Source organism: Trematomus bernacchii, unplaced genomic scaffold (assembly GCF_902827165.1).
Source record: "Trematomus bernacchii unplaced genomic scaffold, fTreBer1.1, whole genome shotgun sequence".
NCBI classification, from domain to species: Eukaryota; Metazoa; Chordata; class Actinopteri; order Perciformes; family Nototheniidae; genus Trematomus; species Trematomus bernacchii.
The window spans coordinates 4,726,137-4,746,747 of NW_022987313.1; the positions used below are offsets into that span (position 1 = coordinate 4,726,137).

The 20,611-nt window shown below is 40.9% G+C and overlaps 2 protein-coding genes across 3 annotated transcripts; one reads left to right on the top strand and one right to left on the bottom strand.

The window, feature by feature from the left end:
* Positions 1 to 1,464: 1,464 nt before the first annotated feature.
* On the bottom strand, positions 1,465 to 5,295 carry tmem30b (transmembrane protein 30B). Its single transcript, XM_034146638.1, has 8 exons — positions 5,183 to 5,295; positions 4,579 to 4,775; positions 4,179 to 4,286; positions 3,969 to 4,076; positions 3,681 to 3,771; positions 3,463 to 3,600; positions 3,146 to 3,352; positions 1,465 to 2,066 (listed from the first exon to the last, which is right to left on the bottom strand). The coding sequence occupies exons 2-8, from the start codon at positions 4,765 to 4,767 to the stop codon at positions 1,888 to 1,890; spliced, it is 1,020 nt and encodes a 339-aa protein (XP_034002529.1). The 5' UTR covers positions 4,768 to 4,775; positions 5,183 to 5,295; the 3' UTR covers positions 1,465 to 1,887.
* A 225-nt stretch (positions 5,296 to 5,520) lies between these two features.
* On the top strand, positions 5,521 to 18,919 carry kdm1a (lysine (K)-specific demethylase 1a). 2 transcript variants are annotated; one of them, XM_034146435.1, is made up of 22 exons: positions 5,521 to 5,665; positions 6,437 to 6,488; positions 6,984 to 7,286; positions 7,875 to 8,043; positions 8,264 to 8,397; positions 8,500 to 8,578; positions 8,686 to 8,778; positions 8,881 to 8,987; positions 9,200 to 9,281; positions 9,691 to 9,785; positions 11,443 to 11,460; positions 11,680 to 11,822; positions 11,956 to 12,046; positions 12,547 to 12,681; positions 14,150 to 14,223; positions 14,808 to 14,919; positions 15,032 to 15,164; positions 15,283 to 15,470; positions 16,341 to 16,455; positions 16,556 to 16,683; positions 17,172 to 17,318; positions 17,901 to 18,919. In XM_034146435.1, the coding sequence occupies exons 2-22, from the start codon at positions 6,444 to 6,446 to the stop codon at positions 18,099 to 18,101; spliced, it is 2,592 nt and encodes an 863-aa protein (XP_034002326.1). In that variant the 5' UTR covers positions 5,521 to 5,665; positions 6,437 to 6,443; the 3' UTR covers positions 18,102 to 18,919. The 2 variants fall into 2 exon arrangements, with proteins under 2 accessions (XP_034002326.1, XP_034002409.1); XM_034146518.1 differs by lacking the exon at positions 6,437 to 6,488 and having other exon boundaries at positions 5,620 to 5,665.
* The last annotated feature ends 1,692 nt before the right edge of the window (positions 18,920 to 20,611 follow it).

Below are 20,611 nucleotides of genomic sequence, written 5' to 3' on the forward strand. Positions count from 1 at the left end.
CACCCAGTTCAATCAGTAAAAAGTCAGAAGATTTTTTGCAGGGAGCCAAACGGCAACGTAGCTGCTTAATGTCTTTGTTTTTTTTTACATGTCTAGTAGTTTACTCCATTGAGTGTTGACAAGAAACACGTGTAGAGCCCGGAATGCCCAGGCCAGGCGACGCCACTGGGGATAGCATCATTCCTTTTTTGCAGACTCATTGTTGTACCGTGGATTGAAGCTGTGTTCGCAGGGACGTGCAGGGCTGACGTCATTTCAATTATTAAACTACAGGTGAACAATAAACACCAGTGTGATTTTGGTGACAGTACGAACATCTTGGACAAAGTTATAGTGGGGGTTCCAATTCCGGCAGCACCAACGCCTGGTCTGCCACATGTCAAAACCCCTCTTTAGTTTTTCACCTGCTGAGCCCAGAGTAAAATGCTTTTGTGTGCACAAACAAGAGGGGGACAGAAAACACCAGTGTGATCTTGGTGAACGTACGACTATGTTGGACAAAGTTATAGTGGGGGTTCCAAATCCGGCAGCACCAACGCCTGGTCTGCCACATGTCAAAGCCCCTCTTTAGTTTTTCACCTGCTGAGCCCAGAGTAAAATGCTTTAGTGTGCACAAACTAGAAGGGGACAGCAAACACCAGTGTGATTTTGGTGACAGTATGACTATGTTGGACAAAGTTATAGTGGGGGTTCCAAATCCGGCAGCCCCAACGCCTGGTCTGCCACATGTCGAAGCCCCTCTTTAGTTTTTCACCTGCTGAGCCCAGAGTAAAATGCTTTAGTGACCAAAAACTACAGGGGGACAGCAAACACCAGTGTGATTTTGGTGACAGTACGACTATCTTTGACAAAGTTATAGTGGGGGTGCCAAATCCGGCAGTACCAACACCTGGCCTGCCACATGTGGAAGCCCCTCTTTAGTTTTTCACTTGCTGAGCTCAGAGTAAAATGCTTTAGTGTGCACAAACTAGAAGGGGACAGCAAACACCAGTGTGATTTTGGTGACAGTATGACTATGTTGGACAAAGTTATAGTGGGGGTTCCAAATCCGGCAGCACCAACGCCTGGTCTGCCACATGTGGAAGCCCCTCTTTAGTTTTTCACCTGCTGAGCCCAGAGTAAAATGCTTTTGTGTGCACAAACAAGAGGGGGACAGAAAACACCAGTGTGATCTTGGTGACAGTAAGACTATGTTGGACAAAGTTATGCAAATGCCGCCTATGGGTTCATATAAAGTGTTATGTTTATTACTTATTTTTGTATAAACCTGAACATCAAGGCCAATAAAAAATGAGAAGGCAGACCTACCAAAGTCCAAAAATAATGCAGAATATGTTCTGTCTAAAAGATCAAATAGAGACCTATTAAAGTCATAATAAAGTGGTTAAGTGATTAAAACTAAATTAGATTAGCTTAGCAAGGCACTGTTGCCTTTGGATTCAAAGTGTCACAATAAGACAGAGGAATTGTTTTAAAGACATTTTATTAAATAAATATAAACATGATGTAAAATCTTAGAACCACATTAAGAGTTAAAACATGGGCTTGCATGCCTGTGCACCAGATACCTGAGTTAATATTCCCACAATTAATAGCACTATTGCTAAGCTAAACGTCACAGCTCTCAAAAAATCAATTATAAATTATTGTCTGTATCATATGGCTTATCAAACAGTTTATGGCTTTAATATATTGTTACTGACTTTGCATTGTTTTTAACTTAATATCAATATATACATAACATAACCATATTGGATATCATTATGTCTTGCAGTCGCAGGGAAACTCCCGTGTCAAGGCTTGCCTCAGAAAAAGTGTGAACAGACTTGCTCCTTAGCATACATCTTCATGTGCAGAAACACACATGCTCAGAGGGAGAGGGGGCACTCAGTCTTCCTCAGGAAACTTGAATTTAGCATAGACAATGAGCATGACTATGGACATCAAGACGCACAATGAACCAACAACAAGGTAGGCAATGCCGAGGAACTCATTCTTTCCACCCATCCAGGACACGTTGCTGAACACCACCTTCTTTGTCCCGTCGAAGCTCTGAACGGGATAGTCTGGGGACAAAATGTTAAGGATATACAGAAAAAAAGGAAACGCATACAATCGAAAAAGTGACATTGAGACAACATTTTCCTGATAGAATTCAATTTACAAAACCCCTTTGAGATACTATGATTTATAACCAGAGGTTTTTGCACGTTTAACACATTCAGTATCAACCCATTAGACTTGCCGGGTTTTTTTAATTAATTTTTAATTTTTTAGGGACTCCCATTTCACCAATATATCTAAACATTCTTGCACTGTATAATCCATCAGAGCAATGGCTGCCTGAACGAGTAAAGAAACTACCTATAAACTTTCTCTGGTTTACATTAAAATGGTAAGCAAAATTGTACACACAACTATACATAAGTATTTAAATGTTTTAAAAGGATGTTTAACTTGGAAACGCATTGCTATGGTCTGTTTGAGGTATTTAAATAGGCCTTCATAGGCTTCAGGTTGACGGAAATCAATCATGAGACAATTATTTGCTTAGCACATTTACTTAGGTCAAAATATTTGACTGTTTTTTGTTTGTTGTGGGGGTTTTAAATCAAGGAAGTCCTGAGTCATTGTGTTAACTCTGCTCAGGGTAAAGTGAACCACACCCAACAGGTCAAACAAGTTAGACCAAGCTGCTGCTGCTGCTGCTGTTGATGTAACATGACACAAAACATGGCTGAACAATGGCTCACACCTTTACTTGAAGCCTTGTAAATATTTTCACGTTGATGGAACATTGTAAAACTCCTCTAACCACATACAGTAGATGATCTTGGTTAATGCATGAAACCTAATCACGAGGAGTTTAAACCAGGCTAAAACGGTTTTAAACAAGAAATAAGTGTCCTCTTTTACATACCCTTAATAATATCACATTCCTCAGGGAATTCATTTGTTATATTCGCTGAATGAAATTGCATTAGCAAATTCTTGTTCTGTCACTGAAAGGTGACATTTTTAATACTGATGTGTGATGGTTAAAATATTCAAGTTAAAAATGGCTAGTTTAATCCTTGAACCCAGGACTAACAATATTGCTCTTACCTCCAAGTACCAAAATCTGTAGTATTCATAAATAGGATACTGTAGGCAATTGTAAGAGAGTAGTTTCCAGCTGGGAGACCCTTTTCATACTCCCCCCCGGTGATTCGTCGATACAGCTTTCTGAAATCTGGCAGGGCGGCTCTCCTCATCCACACCAGGAAATCTTGATTGATGAAGCCGTTGTTAGCAGGGTCTGAGGCGTCCAACTGGTAAGCGGGCTTGGGCCAAAATATGGGTTTTACAGTATCTGGAAGACAAATGTATAAATCAGCTATCATGTTTTCTTACATTATATTTTCAAATAATATTACGATTTGAACAGAATACACAGTGCGTTACAATAAAGAAAGTTATTACTGTTGAATGCATTCTTCAGAGGTGTCACACTGGGGTTTCGGTACTTGACGTTGTAGTCTGTCCACCAAGCAATCCCTTTTCCATCCAAGGGCACCAGCTTCCTTGCACCATTGACGACCCTATACAGCACGAAAGTGTCTTTAAAAAACAAAAACAATAATTAATACATCCATAATACAGTCAATGAACTTTAGACTTAATGGATTGTCCTCACATACCATTGAACATGCTGTTTGCGATTGCTCCACAGGGTACAATTGGCTTATCGTTGCTGTTATAATCATAGGGTGAACAGCTGTCACTGGGAGCCTTCAAGAGACAAAACATAGTTTTTTATTCCTCAAATATATCTAAAATCTTTCTTGGTAATTCAGACGGGCAACAGCATGGCTACAAACATATTCAATGCTAAAAATATGAACCGTTCCCATATGTTCAACCAAATTGAAATTGAGAACACATTGTTATTGTTTTTTTTTTCAATTATTCAATTTGTTTTAACTCACGGTAAAGGCATCCAAGTCTCCAGACAGCTGATTATCATCTCTGGATGCAGCATACTTTCTGTAATTCTGGAAGTAGTTTGACAAACCATAATAAAAGAACACGGGTCCCTGTGGAGGAAAGGAGAATCACAAAAGGACATCCATGGGTCAGTTCAACTTCATCATTGTGTGTATATGTGTGAATGTTATATTGCAAAACTCCAATACAACCTCAAAGAGACTGTCAATGGAGAAGTCCAGGTTGCACACACAGTTCTTGACATCTGGGTTTGAGCACTTGAAGCATGGTGAATCTGTTTCAATACCAGTGTAGTCGATCTGTGAAGTAAAGAACAAGAAAGGCTTTAATTATTGATGGCTACAACACCTATCCATCCGATGTTACCGACACCACACCTCGTTTAATTCAGTACAATATTACTTACAAACGACAAGTCGGTGAGCAGTTTACAGATTGAATGCATGTCATTTTAATACTTAACAATTCTGAAAAACCTAGATTCAGCTTGTGGTTTGTTCACATCTACCATCTGCATGTGTAACTTTGTCTTATACTTCCTGTCTTCTTGCTGACGATATAAGCATGCTAACTAACTTATTTAGGTCATACCTCCAAAACCGTGATGCTTCTTGAAGTGACAAAGAGAGCAACACCAATGCCAATGAATGCCAGGCCGATGAGGACAAACCCTGGGATGACAATGCCAGCGGAGAGCATGGGCTGCCATGCAGGAAGCCTCTGCTGGGTGAAGGCTGTGTTGTCAGGCCGGTTGGCTATTTCCTTTTCTTCCTTCACCATTTTTGATTCTGTTGGGTAGATTTTCAAAAACAGCTCACCAACTTGTGAATGTTTGTACAAGGCCTTCATGGTATCATACTCTTAGTATAATACAATGGCCATGGCAAACATAAGAAACACTCCCTGTAAAGTCTACATGAATGAGCCACTATTTTACCTGTCCTGACAGAGACTTACAGATTTCACACAGCAATTATAGCGTATTTACTAAAATAGCGCACCCCACTCCGAAAGGCGGTGAAAAAACACAGAAGAATCTTGAATTTTAACTCCCAACCATCTCCTTTCAACAACACAGTGAGTAGCCGCAAGCAACACAGAGACAGACTTTTCGCTCACTTTAAAACTCATTGTGATAGTAAAATTCACACACAAACACATAAAGATTTACTTCAGGATTTAAAGTATTACTTACATTCAGTCGGCTCAAAATGGTATAACAAAGGAGTCAACAAAAAGTCGGAATGCCTTCCCGTATAGTAGGCGCGAGACAAGCTCACCTTTACCTGTCTAGCCCCGCCCCCCTGCCCATCCTGTTCTTCTTCCAGAATGACGTCAGTTTGTGTGCAGAGCTTCTTTTTGTTATTTTACATTAACGGAAGACAAGTGGAGCAAACAAATCCCAATTTGCCACAAAAAACTTAAAAAAAACGTTTGTTTTACTTTCATACCAAAAAAAATTGAATTATGTTTTTGGCATGTTTATACTAAAGTAGATCCAATGCAGCAGTTTTAAGTGTTAAATACCCGCCTACTTATTGATGGACGTTTGTTTTGACCAATCATTTTGTAGGGGGTTATTGAGTAACGTTTTCGGTCGACCAATCACGGAAGAGTTCATTGAAAGGAGTCCTACTACTCTGCCGTCTTTGTGTTGACATTTTCGGAGGACTGAGAGGTAATATTAATAATTTCAATATGTATTGCTTACCTTTACGTTAAAAGCAACAATGGTGCATGGTGAAAGGAAGTCTGCCTACCGATTCGTTCAGTTAATAAACGCAAATCTCATTAAAAGCGAAGCCGGCGCTTTGTTTTTCACTAGGTCGCACCTGCTACTGTGCCAGTAGTGCAGCTAGCCATGTCTCATTGTTAGCGGCGTTAGCTAACATGGCATGGTCTCGCAATATAGATGTGAAAATAAAATCATTAAGATCGACCACATCTATGTTTGCAGTACAGCCCTTGGTGGAATCCCATAAAAATAAATGTAATCTGTTATTGATCTGTCTTGTATACTTGTCCCTGTCTAGAACAAAACTACCGTTAGCCAACGCTAGCTAACGTTAATAGCAAAGCTAGCATTCTGTTGCTAGCTTTGCAGTTTACTTGCTAGCTAACAAAGTCAATTTGACCAGGACTGATATCTAGCAACTACAAACGCTCTCGGCACAAGATGACTGTCCTGTTCAAGTTACTAATAAAACACCCGGGTTCATTACACATTCAGCTTTTTCAAGTTTTTTTCGAGTGGGTAACCTCAATTGGCTGAGTCCTGATAAAGCAGTGAGCTACTCCTTTTATCTGATGGTCTTGTTCAGATGATATTTGCTAACACATTTTCAAACAGGTATCGCTTAATTTCAATGTGATGTGAAAGGCCAACATTTGTTGTAAAGTTGGTCCTGTTCGTAACCATATTTCTGGTTCTGTCTTCATTTCTTTTTAGTGTTTGAATGGATATTACCAGGTGCCCGGAGAAATGGGTAAAACAGGAAAAGGTTATTATAACCATGGAGCCCTCATTTCATAAATCATGACATGCATACACCGTTAGCTGACGTATCTTTAAACATCTAGTGATGCAAATGTGCCATTTTTGGGGGAAGCATCTCCCAAAGCCAGGGAGTATTTGGTGGTGGTTAGCCTTTTGTTGCAGGTGCATTCACTGCCCCGCAAAGCAAGTGACCAGTAGACTTATGGGGTGTAAACAATGTTTAGTGAGTTAATTTATGTGAAAACCACTAGTAATTCAGTGAACTGACCATTTCGTAGGCTTTCACTCACATTTGGGAATGCTTTAAAAGGTTCTTTTTTTTCTTCTTTTTTTTTCCAGCACCCAAAGCCTACACTTCATCATTTTCATCTTTTTATAAATAATAGTTTGATGTCTTTTTTTAAATTTATTTTTGGACCGTATCCCTTCAAAAACATAATTTGTGCTGTTTGTTCCATTATGTTTTTTCCCCTCAAAATGTGGTTCCCTCTTTCTTCAGGAGAGGGCTCCAACATCGTCTATGATGCTGTCTAGCAAGAAGTCAGATGCTGGCTCCTCTTCCTCTTCCACATCGTCTTCTGTGGGAGCTGCGGGAGCAGCGGGAGCGGAAAGGGTAGGCGTTGCTGATGCCCAGACTGGTCCATCTGTCTCTGCGGCAGGCCCTATGGATGTAAAGAAAAAGGAAAGGTCCTCCCCTAGTGGGGAGCCTGGAGGAGCCCCTGTGCCTCACCAAGCAGGCCCCGGGGGGGCAGAGCAAGACGCAGCTGAAGTTCGCAGAACGAGTCGTCGCAAGCGAGCTAAAGTAAATATCTAAGGGTTCTCCTTCCTCCATACTGCCAAAACTGATGATGGTGAACAATTATTATTCATGGTATTGTATGACCATTTGTTTGCTTTAAACATAATTTAAACATTACATGCCATATTGCTATCTACCTAACGTCACAAGTTCCTACTTTCTATATGTACCCCAGTGGAAATGCACAACAGGTAATTTCTCATAATCTCGCTTTTCAAAATCATTCATCCCCTCTGCACTCAAACCTTTTAATTCTTGATAGGTTTTTTTAACTTGATTATTTATTTATTTATTGTGATGCTATGAACTATTTATCGTGTATATTGGAATGATCCACATCCAGGCTCCCGGGGGTATCAGTGTGCTTTATTCCTGTATGTTCCTGCATGTGTACATGACATAAGATTCTCATAACCAATTGCCCCTTGCGGGATTAATAAAGTTGTTGATTGATTGATTGATAATCTAATCGGTGTGATATTAATAGTGTATTTTTCTTATACCCAGAAAGGTTTTGTGGTGATGTGGGAGCTCACCGACCAATCCATGGCAAAGCCGGTTTTAATGTTGCTTTTATTGTGCCTAACGTAGCAGGTGGAATACCGCGAGATGGACGAAAGCCTGGCCAATCTGTCGGAAGACGAATATTACTCGGAGGAAGAGAGGAATGCCAAGGCAGAGAAAGAGAGGAAGCAAGTAATCCCTCCACCACCTCCACCACCAGAGGAGGAGAATGACAGTGAACCAGAGGAGCCATCTGGTGAGTCTTCAATGTGATGCATCATATCAAAGCAGTGGCATAAAACAGAGGAAATAAACTAAATCTAATAGGCTGTGTTTTTCACAGTCTGATAATTGCCTAGTTTTGGACTTAATGTAGCAGCTCACCGCATATTAAATCTCCATATTTTGGTCCTAAATGAATCCTTAATGACACCTAATGATGTTAATAGTATGGTTATATGTATTTTCTTGTTAAGGTGTAGAAGGAGCTGCTTTCCAGAGCCGTCTTCCTCATGACCGTATGACATCCCAGGAGGCAGCCTGCTTCCCTGACATCATCAGCGGACCCCAGCAGACTCAGAAGGTCTTCCTCTTCATCCGCAACCGAACGGTAAACACTGGGATAAACGCAAGACTAAAAAAAGAAGGACTATGTTATTATGGTTTTAAACGTATGTACTACTTTTTCTTAATTAATCTTAACTTCAAACAGCTCCAACTGTGGCTGGACAACCCTAAAATCCAGCTGACCTTTGAGGCCACTGCACAACAGCTTGAAGCTCCGTACAACAGTGAGTCATTTATATTTTAATTTAATTCCTTTATTTCTCTTTCTTTTTGTAAGAATATTGTTGTTACACATAAATTGAGATTTGATGAAATGTTGCTTTCCTTTCAGGTGATGCTGTGCTGGTCCACAGGATACACAGCTACTTAGAACGGCATGGTCTCGTTAACTTTGGCATTTACAAGAGGGTCAAGCCATTACCCAGTAAGTTCACTCTTGTAAACTAAATCCTTCACAGACATTGACCTGGGAATGGTCAGAAGTATAAGAATACCCTCTTAATGTACTCCCTGCTTGTTGTTGCAGCTAAGAAGACCGGGAAGGTTATCGTCATTGGTGGAGGTGTGTCTGGCCTCGCTGCAGCCAGGCAGCTGCAGAGCTTCGGGATGGACGTTACAGTACTGGAGGCCAGGGTAGGTCACCAACAGGGTTTCTATCAATGTTTTATTTCAGGTATTAGGTGGTTTTGTAACATCTTCTTAACAAGCTTTGGTATACATCATTCAATCATTGTAAAACATTTACTGTATTTTCGCAATTGATCGCATTGTAAGATTGGTGCATAACAAATACAAATGGTTTAGCAAGTTGAGTGACCTTTACTATCCTCGCTTTTTCCTTGCAGGACCGTGTTGGAGGCAGAGTGGCAACATTTAGGAAGGGCAATTATGTCGCTGATCTGGGGGCCATGGTGGTGACAGGGCTGGGTAAGATTCTGATATTCTTTTAATGGTAAATACAGAAGTCAATCACAACAGTAACATGCCAAAACGTCCTTAAAATCTAAACAATGACTGTCAAGCTACATTTCTAAGGAAGTCCTTGGTATAGATTGGCAGTCAGAAAAAGTCCCTGATAGTAAGTTAAATACAAATAAATAATACAGGATGTTTACCTTGCATTAAAAGTAAGCTGGTCAGTAATTTTCTTATTTTTTACTTTTCCTATAAATCTTCATTATCTAGTGACATATTATTCATGCAAAATAAGAAGCAGTTGCTTTTAACCAAGTTAAAATATTCCTCGAATGCAATTCAACAGTTACTAACACCTACCTGTAGAGGGTGACATTGTCCATGTTTACGTTGTGTCAATGTCAACTGTGTGCTTGTTCAGGAGGGAACCCCATGGCAGTGATCAGCAAGCAGGTGAACATGGAGCTGGCCAAGATCAAACAGAAGTGTCCACTGTATGAAGCAAATGGCCAGGCTGTGAGTATAATAAAATTTATTTATCAGTTCCATTACACAGCAACATCAAAGCTCTTCTGCAGGCTCTCACACTAAGTAGAATCCAGGGATACCTCCTTAGGGGCTAAATATAAACAGACATTGCAAAAATACTTAATTTTCTGATTCCTGAAAAATGTCTACTTACGACATTGTAGCTATGATCAAACAGCTAACCACTGGCTTTAGCTGAATTATACATGGTTAACCAGGACCTTGTGTTGTCTACTTCCTTTAAGAGAAGATGTTTACTTATGCACAGTTGTTTCCTCTCGGGATATGAATGCTCTGTGTTTGGGTTTATAGCTATACTCCTGTCCTGAGGCAGGGATCTGGCTTTACACGAGCCACAAACACACAAAGAATGACGCGCTCATTTTACCGCTTACCCTTGCGTGTCATCAACCACAGCTTCAGTTCCTGTAAGAGCAGACACCAGATATTGCCTAATGCCATTACATTGAAAATATTCCCCTCACATTTGTGTTCTGTGTGTCAACTGGCAGCCACAGTAGTAGGATGTTTAGGTTCATGTTTGGGGCAAATCCATTGAAGTGGGGACTAGCCGACAGGGCTCTTGAAGCATCAACATCATGTGTAACTGGTTTCCTCCTCCGCAGGAAAAGGCAAATGAAATGTTCATGTTTTACTTTTGTGCAAACCCGATCAAGGTTAAACTGTTGTTTACTGAATATGTGACCCGCTCTATCGAAATCAGTCGGATGTCGCAACGGCTCATTTCAAAATAAACGTGGATTTGCGGAAAAAACTATTTTTTCGGGGTTCGGGTGTTTTGTTTGATTTTAAATAAACAAAGTCTTGGCTTTCAGAATATGAAACTTTTATTTCCAAAATCACACGATAAATACATTTGTGAAGCTTGTAAAGGGAAGATGACAGGCACCTCTCAATCGCAATCTGCTGTTCGGTAGCGCAGTTCCCCCTCCCTCCGGCTGAAATGATGAATGTAAGGCATAAGTAATCATAGATAACACGGCAGGGTCCGTTACAGTTTGTTTTCATCTGATTTCAATTAAACAAAGTCTTGGCTTTCAGAATATTAAACTTGTTTCGGCAAATTTAGATGATAAATACAACTATGAAGCTTGTAACGGCATATTTACAAGCGGAGAACGGAGTAACTTAACGTCACAGCAAGCATAACAACAGCCGGTGTTTCTCGTGAGTGTTTTCCCCGGGAAACGAACACAATATACACAAACGCAAAAATACACAAACACACACACACACATACACTCACACACTCGCGAGCTTCCCCCAGACCAGTAATCCAAACGGAAATATTTTCCCTCCGGACTATTTTGATCATTTGCTCCGCTAATAATCAATCAGATCGATGGATTCCAGAGAAGAGGAAACTTTGAAGGCCTTTTTCTCAAAATGATGACTCGGTGACAGTCATTATATAATGTGACATATTTTGCTTAATATTTGGAGTACAACAAAAATCTTGATATCATTAGAAAGCTAGGAATCTCCTCTTTCCAACAGTGTATACAACTCAAAATGTGTCTTCGGGTCAATGCGACTGATTTCGATAGAGCAGGTCACATATGTTCTCTCTCCCCCCTCCCCTCCTCAACCTCTTCCATGGTAATCCTTTGGTGAACTATTCAAGGGTGAACGATGCACAAGTGTAAGTATTGGTCTATTAACATAACACATTTATCACATATTCAAAATGACACGTTGAATTATAGTGATGTATAAATGCCATATCAATATAATTTGTGCCTTTTCTTTTTTTAAAGCTTTATTTGAATCTGACATGGTTTTCCTTCGGTTTCTTTGTTTATTCATTACTGCTGTCATTAGCGTGACTGATGGATTGTTGTGTGATTATGTGTGTGTCCAGGTGCCAAAAGAGAAGGATGAGATGGTGGAGCAGGAGTTCAACAGGTTGCTGGAGGCCACCTCCTTCCTCAGCCACCAGCTGGACTTTAACTTCCTCAACAACAAGCCTGTTTCTTTGGGACAAGCCCTGGAGGTGGTCATCCAGTGAGTATGGTGTTCACTACATGAGCTCACACAGGAGATAGTGATGGGTTTATCCTGTACATGTGTACCCAAGGAGGACGTTTATACCAATACACAAAAACACTCCAAATGCTAATCTCGTGTGTGTTTGCAGGCTGCAGGAGAAGCATGTCAAAGATGAGCAGATAGAACACTGGAAGAAGATCGTAAAGACTCAGGAAGATCTTCGGGATCAGCTAAACAAGGTGAGCACACGTCCTTGTGTGGGGCTGCAGGAGTCCTAAACACATTTCGTAGTAAAGAGGGGTGAAAAAAAGACTATATTCTAATTTTGGGTAAACGGCTATGAGTAGTTTCCATCTTTTTCAACTTGAAAATAAACGTTTTCTTTAATCCAACTTAAAGGGAAATCTTCTAAAGTGGTGAATATGACTTTTTATTTTCCATTGTTTTGTCATTAAGGGATTAAAGGAACTCAATTTCACTGTCCAAATGTAATTGCTGTTTACTTTTGGCAAACATCTGTTGGCTGTTATGTCAGTTATGTTTGCGGGATTGATTTGCTAATAAAGCTTAAAGACAGTATGCACTTTGTGTAAATTGCTGCTGACAGTCCTAAAATGCCATTATGAGGAAAAGCAGGCTCATTACTGAAAGACAGTTTAAATGTGAGGCTCATCTTTATCTGCGTCGTCTTCTCATGACTTTCTTCCCCTCCGTCTCTTTTCTTTGCTCTCCTTTTTAGATGGTGATCACTAAGGACCGGGTGAAGGAGCTCCATCAGCAGCATAAAGAGGCCAGCGACGTCAAACCCCCCAGAGATATCACAGCTGAGTTCCTGGTGAAGAGCAAGAACCGTGACCTCACCGCGAACTGCAAAGTAAGCTCAAATACTGTTGCAGAAAGAGAAATGTAAACATTAAAGATTCTAAAAATAAATAAAAAAAGGTACAATGAAGATCAAAGACCACCTTACATCTTAACACATATTTAAAAGCTGTAGGAGGTTATACAGACTTGTTGTCCAGAACACATTTCTATGTGATGTTTTCATCACTTTCAGATTGATATTAGGCTGAAAAACATAAAGGAAATGTAGTTTACATCTTATTGAACTGTATTTCTGGTTTTCATAGCTGTCCTTTGGCATAGTTTAAACTACTTTGAAGCAATATTTGATTCGATGAGGAATAATTGTTATGTGTACCTGTAGGCCCAGTGGTCAACCACCACAATATCCAACACAGAAGCATTGAATTTGTTCCGAAGATCAACTCTTTTGAAGCAGTATTATAATGTGATGGATGTTTTATGGGCTTCTAGGTCAGGGTGGATGCCTTGCTGAATTGTAATGCCTTGCTCTCTAAGTAAACCAGACAGGCTGTGTTTAAGTGGTTTAATGTCTCGGTAGGATGTATTATTAGAGTCAGCGCTGCTGTTTTATTTTTGCTTCAGATAAATCACCTCCACCAATGATACATGTGTGTTTTAGAGGGAGGTTTTAGTTGGTTTAAACACAGCTGGTGTCTGAGCTGAATTAGTCTGCGACCCATCCGCTGTGTGAGAAACCACTTCAAGTCTTTGAATCACATGTCTGCGGATGTACACACAGACACACACTTTCAACAAGACAGAATGAGCCCTTTAAGGGTGTGTGTGCGTGCTTAAGACATGCATGGCTACACCATATAACAAGATTTAAGGGTGGGTCAGAATGCTTTTGCTGTGCATACTTTCCAGTAGTCTTGCCCTTTGTAATATTTTCCCATGTCAGCTCGCTGGCTTGTAGACGTCATAAGGACGTAAAATGTTTTAGACTGGACTCAGTGGAGATGGGGCCTGGCGTTGTAGGTGGTATTACCAGAATTGACTGTAGTTTGTAATGTGGCGAAGTGATGAACAGGTTGAGTCAGCCCTCAGTCAAAACAGCTTCTCCTTTCTACATGACCTCAACCCTCTGGGTGTGTACCTACTGCACATACACGCAAGGCACGCAGCACACGTTCACATAGTTAAAGTTCTCACCAGCTCCTGACGTCTGACTACAATTCAGTGTCAGGCGAAATTACGTTTTTTAAAGGATTGAAATCATTTCAAGTGTATAATAATACAAAAGTATTAGCATAGTAGTAATATTGTAACATTCAAATCAGTTTGAGTTGAAAATGTACAAGAAGTTGACGCAATATACCAGACAATTAACAGGTTTTTTTCTCTCAATTTCTTTTTTTAATGATTTTTTATGCCCTTAGCTTTCATTGGAATTTAATGTGGAAAATCATATTTCAAGCATCAATGCTACATAGATGTTTTTTTTATATCCGGCTGTGTGTTTTGTCCCTGTGTAGGAGTACGATGAGTTGGTGGAGACGCAGGTGAAGCTGGAGGAGAAGCTGCAGGAGCTCGAGGCCAATCCACCCAGGTAACAAATCCTCCTGAAGTTTCAGCATAATCTCCCGAGCTGCTACTCCTTCTCTTTTTATTTGGTATCATATACGTACACTATGACAATGCCAGAATGTATTTGTTTACTCCTCTTTTCCCTGCATGCAAACACTATTTTGATTAATGGTTAAATCACACTCTTATTTGGTCACAATTTATTAGATAGAAGACTTTATAGAAGTTATAAAAATGTACTTATTTGTTATTTATATTTTAAATAATGACATCCTACACTCACAACTATGCTATGCTAAGTGGCTATGTGAAAAGAGCATTGCCTTTTGCCCTGAAGTGAAAATAGTCTTAATGGTTATGGAAGAGAATTGTTTCTTGGAGCCCTGCAGCCCTTGGCAACAGATGTTTACCTGTGTATCTCCTTTGGTCATTTGCATATTATTTTTGTTTCAAGGTAATGCTATGTGTCCCAGTATGTGTTATTACGTTTGCACCACTTAGAGTTAAGCTCTTTCACCGTGTGCATGAGTGAACCTGTCCCTCTGAAGTGTGATTAGCTGTCAGAATACCTCACCGTGTTTCTTTGCTTTCTTTTTTTTCCCACAGTGATGTTTACCTGTCATCCAGGGATCGGCAGATCCTAGACTGGCACTTTGCCAACTTAGAGTTTGCCAACGCTACACCCCTCTCCACCCTTTCTCTCAAGCATTGGGATCAGGTATATACATGTCCCCATTTGAAACCTAATAACTGTCCTGAAAACGGTCTTGTATTTCAAAGGCCTCTTAAGTTATTGTGCTACCGGTGACAGGTACTTTTTTTCTCCACAGGATGATGACTTTGAGTTCACTGGCAGCCACCTGACTGTAAGGAATGGCTACTCTTGTGTTCCTGTGGCCCTGGCTGAGGGCTTGGACATCAAACTAAACACAGCAGTGCGGCAGGTCCGGTATACGGCCTCTGGTACGTGTTCATCTGCCAAAATGTGGCCACAAGTTTCACTATGGATTTCATATTTGATGTATACAGTATATGGATGTGAAATGTGTGTAAAACTGTTTTTCAAATGTTCTTTCTCCAGGCTGTGAGGTGATAGCAGTCAACACACGCTCCACGACCCAGACCTTCATATACAAGTGTGACGCTGTGCTGTGCACCCTGCCTCTCGGGGTGCTGAAGCAGCAGCCCCCTGCTGTGCAGTTTGTTCCCCCTCTGCCCGAGTGGAAGACAGCTGCTATTCAGAGGATGGGCTTCGGCAACCTCAACAAGGTATGGAGCTTAGAATTTGTCAGACTGAGATCGTTTCCTTAATTAGCTTATTTTAAGCAAATTACAGCATCTCATTCTGATTTGTCGAAATTCGAAATGAGTTAAGATGTCCCTGAACAATCAATAAGTTAGTGCTAGAGATTGTAACCCCCACACCTACTACAGGAAAATGTGAGCCAAATGTGATGTACCACATTTTGTGCAGACCAGTGCAAACTCTCAAGTCTTGTGAGTCACGCTGTTTCAGTCAGGTTTTAAATCATGTAGTGTGCTTCTGGCAGGAGTGAGCATTCTGTTCCTTAGAGTCCTCCTACTCCTCTTTCTGTTGCAGTGTCCTTATGCTAGGAACTTGACCTTGAGTGGTAGAGGAGGGAAAAAACAACAAGTATTTGGAATTTAGTAGTTTTCTGTGCCTAAGTGATGTTATCTGTGCTCAGACGTAGGATTGAGGGTGGGATGTAAGGGAGGAATTATCAATGTGTAAATTATGGGGGAGGCAATTGAAGCTGGATGGCGTGCAAATGAAAGGTGCTTTTTCCCACTTTGTGCGTAACCGGATCAGAGTGCTCATTGTGCGTCACTACTGACCCACCAGCTCTCTCTATCTCTGTTACTGAGCATCATCTGCAGCAGAGTGGTTCATCTCCTAATTCTACTGCAGCACAGAGGAGAATACTGCATTATTATGCAATCTGAGATGCTAGTATGCCATCTTTCCAGCAGAGGGCGCTCTCCCATTCACACAGTATAACCATAAAGCCATGGCAGTAAATGGAACTGACATTTACTCCACAGGACATGAAGCTTCTGATTAAAATCAGCACTGTGATTGTTTTGCGACTCTTTGTTTGTGCTCCCTCCTGTCTGAAGGTGGTGTTGTGTTTTGACCGCGTGTTCTGGGATCCCAGTGTCAACCTCTTCGGTCATGTCGGCTCCACCACAGCAAGTCGGGGCGAACTCTTCCTCTTCTGGAACCTCTACAAAGGTGAGAAATCCCTTTTTTAGTTTTTACAATGTAGGGTGTTGTGGTTTTAAGATGTATTTCCTGTATATCCGGTAACCAATTGTGCCGTCTGTTTTCTCAGCCCCGATATTACTGGCTCTGATGGCGGGTGAGGCCGCTGGCATCATGGAGAACATCAGCGATGACGTGATCGTTGGACGCTGCCTGGCCATCCTCAAAGGAATATTTGGAAGCAGCGCTGTGCCACAGGTACACATTTGTGCCTCATCTATGAACAGCCTCACACTGCCTAGTATTATCAGTGCATCGCCATTACTATTGACATTTGATTGTCTGTCTTTTCTTCAGCTTTTACAAGTCCACATACCAATTGTCTATTACCCAAAAGCACACTATTCGAAATAGCTGGAAGTTTTGTTCAAATACAATTCATTATGTTTGTCGTTTACAGAAAAGGAACGGAGAGTTTTATTTGTTATGATCCATAATTTTCTGGTTGCATCTTTGGAATGTCAAACCCGTTCCTGAATGGATCCCCATAACCAGCACCACTTTACACAGCAGGCGCATATGGAGTTATATCCAAACCATGTGTCATTATAAATCATTTGCTTGTGGTTTCAAATCTGATCAAATCATATGCTTGGAGGCCAGTGTTGCAGCTGTTTACATGTCCCTCTAATATCATGATGGAAACTCCTAAAAAGTACCTTTTTGTTGTTTTCTCCTCATTGCAGCCAAAGGAAACCGTGGTCACTCGTTGGCGTGCCGACCCCTGGGCCCGCGGCTCCTACTCGTACGTTGCTGCAGGTTCTTCGGGCAACGACTATGACCTCATGGCACAGCCCATCACGCCTGGCCCTGCGATACCAGGAGCCTCACAGGTGAGCACTCAAACTCCACAGAATCCATAGTCACCAAAAATGACAACTCCAAGGAACCATCCTTAAAACAATTAACATGCCTTTCATTTTAATGTTTGATGACGTTTCGGCATTAAGCCTTTTGTCAGAAGTAAAAAGAAAAAATGTTGGCGTTTGTTTTTAGGTCTTACACGACTATGCTATTACAATAAAGGCATTTTAATGGTTTCAAAGAAATTGCCTTTGAGTTTTCTTGTGATTTTGGTGTTTACATTTTACACAATCCTGAGTCTTGAGTTTGTGTTTGGGTAAGAATGTCAGTTTATTGTGTGTGAAAGCGAAGGAGAACAGGCATCCCAGCCTGCCCACAATACTCAACCAAACCAAAGCAGAGCCGTTTCTTCTCCACACAAATGTTTTTCCCGCTGTTTTGATGTTGGCATGCTGATTGAGTCATATTTATGTGTTGGATGATGAGTTCTGGCAGTTGACTACCACACTTTTTCCTCTGTCAACTTCGCCCTTATTTTCTTTTAATCCCTTATTATGTTAGGAACAATCCAACTTAGATCTTAATGTGTTTTTCTTTCTTTTTCCTCTCAGCCTGTTCCTCGTCTCTTCTTCTCCGGAGAGCACACGATCAGGAACTACCCCGCTACAGTTCACGGCGCCCTGCTCAGCGGGCTCCGGGAGGCCGGGCGCATCGCAGATCAGTTCCTGGGTGCCATGTACACACTTCCCCGACAGGCCACTCCCACAACGGCCAGCAACCCTCAGCAGGCTCCGCCCACTCCCAGTGTCTAAAATGTCCTCTCATAGTAACTGCCAACTCTGGACTTAGAGACCAACTTCAACAGTTAATGAGAAAAAACAAATCCATAAACTGTCGACATTTCTGAACGTGATCCTGGAAGACCCTGACAACACTTAGCATTATTGCATTTGCTCTAGTAATAAAGCACAGAAATAGTTTTCTGGCTATGATGTGAAATTGAGATTCCTTGTATGGAGTATTTCAGTTCTAAACACTTATTTTGGGGTGTTAGTGACTGCTGACATTTCCAGCTAAATATGGAGACAGATGTAACCTTCTACAAAGACTGGGCTATGCTAACGGATGACTAATAAATTCCCATTTTGTTACATAGTGATGTAATAACTAATCTATCCTAAATGTTATGTTCCAGTCTTAAAAACCGAAGCATGGCTTTATGTTTGGAGTGATTCAGTGTATTTTATTCCATGTGGAGCATGTCTGCAAAACCCAATATCTATTTATGTGCCCTTGTCTAAATCCTAAATGTACACACAACATTGAGCCAGATATCATATTGTAAAACAGATAACCAACCGAGTAGCACAGTCTCAACCTCAATGCCTTGTCTTGGTTGTCTTAAAACATTGCTATGTACTGTAGTTGTACGCCTCCTAAATTTACTTTCTACCACTTAGGTTGCAGAGTGTAGTGAATAGTTTGTATTAAAAGCTAAAAAATAAAGATATGTTGAGAGAATTGTGAATGTTTTTGTTGCCATAGCGGTTTAAGTATTTTATTATGGCTGTTATCACATACTTTTTTATATTGTCAGTTGTTTTGTTATTAAAAGAAGACAGAAATTGTTTCTTGGTATCTGCGTGTTCTTTTTTAAAAGTTATGTGGTTTGTATGCAGATGTTTTATGTTGCAAAATGCTTCCTCTCCTATCCCCTGCAGATGTGTAGTTTCTGTACTTGCACATGCATGTTCAAAATGAACATGGCTGCTTTGACCCGCCGATGACCCTCCTTCGCTGCAGACCTGGCCCCGTCCCAGGGTCTGTGGCACTGTGTGCGTGAGGGACAGATGAGGGTCCCTGGCAGCAGCTCCACATAGTGGGAGATCTGCTGAAGGAGGGGGGGAGATTAAAATGGTTCTGTGGAGTTGTATTTCAGGGCTCTGTGCCCCTCTGTTTCCATGCACTCTCCAGCGTCACAGGCCTTGTTTTCCCCCAGAGATGTGGTTATTATTATCGTGACCAAAGGAGATGTTTGATGTAACAACAGTAATTGGAGCTGGGGTTGTGGACTGCGGCACTCGGGTATTTTTCACCTAAACCATAGGCTCAGAGCAGTGTGTTACTGTTGACTAGTGAGGTTATTTTTCATAATAGCCTCAAGCCCACACCAACTGATTACTTTATAGAAAGGCAGAGATGTACCAAGTATGATAGGGAGTTATTAAAGTCCTTTTGATGAGAGCACAGCGTGTCTGAGCACATCTCGTGTGAATCATAGGTGTGGAGTGGAATGTACACTAGTACAAACACCTCCCACGTGCTGTTTCACAAGCACATTGGACATCATCCATGACATAAAGACAGATGATATGGAGACTACAATGGTTTCATCTTTCAGTATTTTAGCTTTGTTTATCCCTAAGGGTATGTGATTCCTTTGTAGTTATGTTGCTTTAAAATGATATAGCATTTTTAGCCAAATGTTATAGTGTTAGGGTTTGTGTTAGGCTTGAGCTCGCGTAACTTTAATAGTCTTTGGCAGTCTTAAAAGTACTTTTTGACTCTTCACAGAAGGAAATGACAAATGTGTTACTAATAACATTTAAGATGGCTGAGTGAGAGTGACAGTGAAAAAACACGCACAACACAGAAGCTGAAATCAAAACAGATAAATGGAATTCATAAATCATCATTGATTATTTACATATGTGCTTTTCCTTAAGGACAATAAGGCAGCTTTCTCACTCTTTCCTATGGCACCTGTTGTTGGGTTGGGTTGGTTGTAGGCCTAGTCAGTGATTCCTCTTTCTTGCTTACATTTCTCCATCTTCCTCCTCCTCTTCCTCCTCCACCCGCCTGGAGTGCCACTGAGTCATTTCCATGGTTGACTTCACAGCACTAATTCAGGTCAGGCATTGGTGCTGAGGCTCAGGAGTACCAGGGTCTAAACAGGCACCGCTGTGTTAGGGTAGCTCCCTGCATCTGAACTTGGGACAGATTAAACCGCACAAGCAGGAGACAGCGTTAACCCCCGAGTTTCAACCATTTTTTATTCATGACCCCTGAATGAATGAATGAATGAATTTATTTATCTTGTGGCTCTTACCGTTTACTCTGAACGAGGCCTTGAGACTCTAATCATCTGGGATGTAAAATAGGCCTTATTTGGAAGCACAGCTAACTTCAGTAGGTAAAGCACAGCTGTTACTAATAATGTTAACAAGGGATTTTCTCCTATTTAAGCATGCATAATGTTTAATAAAATTCAGCTGTGGTTAATTTAAAAAAACTTTTTTTTACTGTCCCATCTCAAATTATC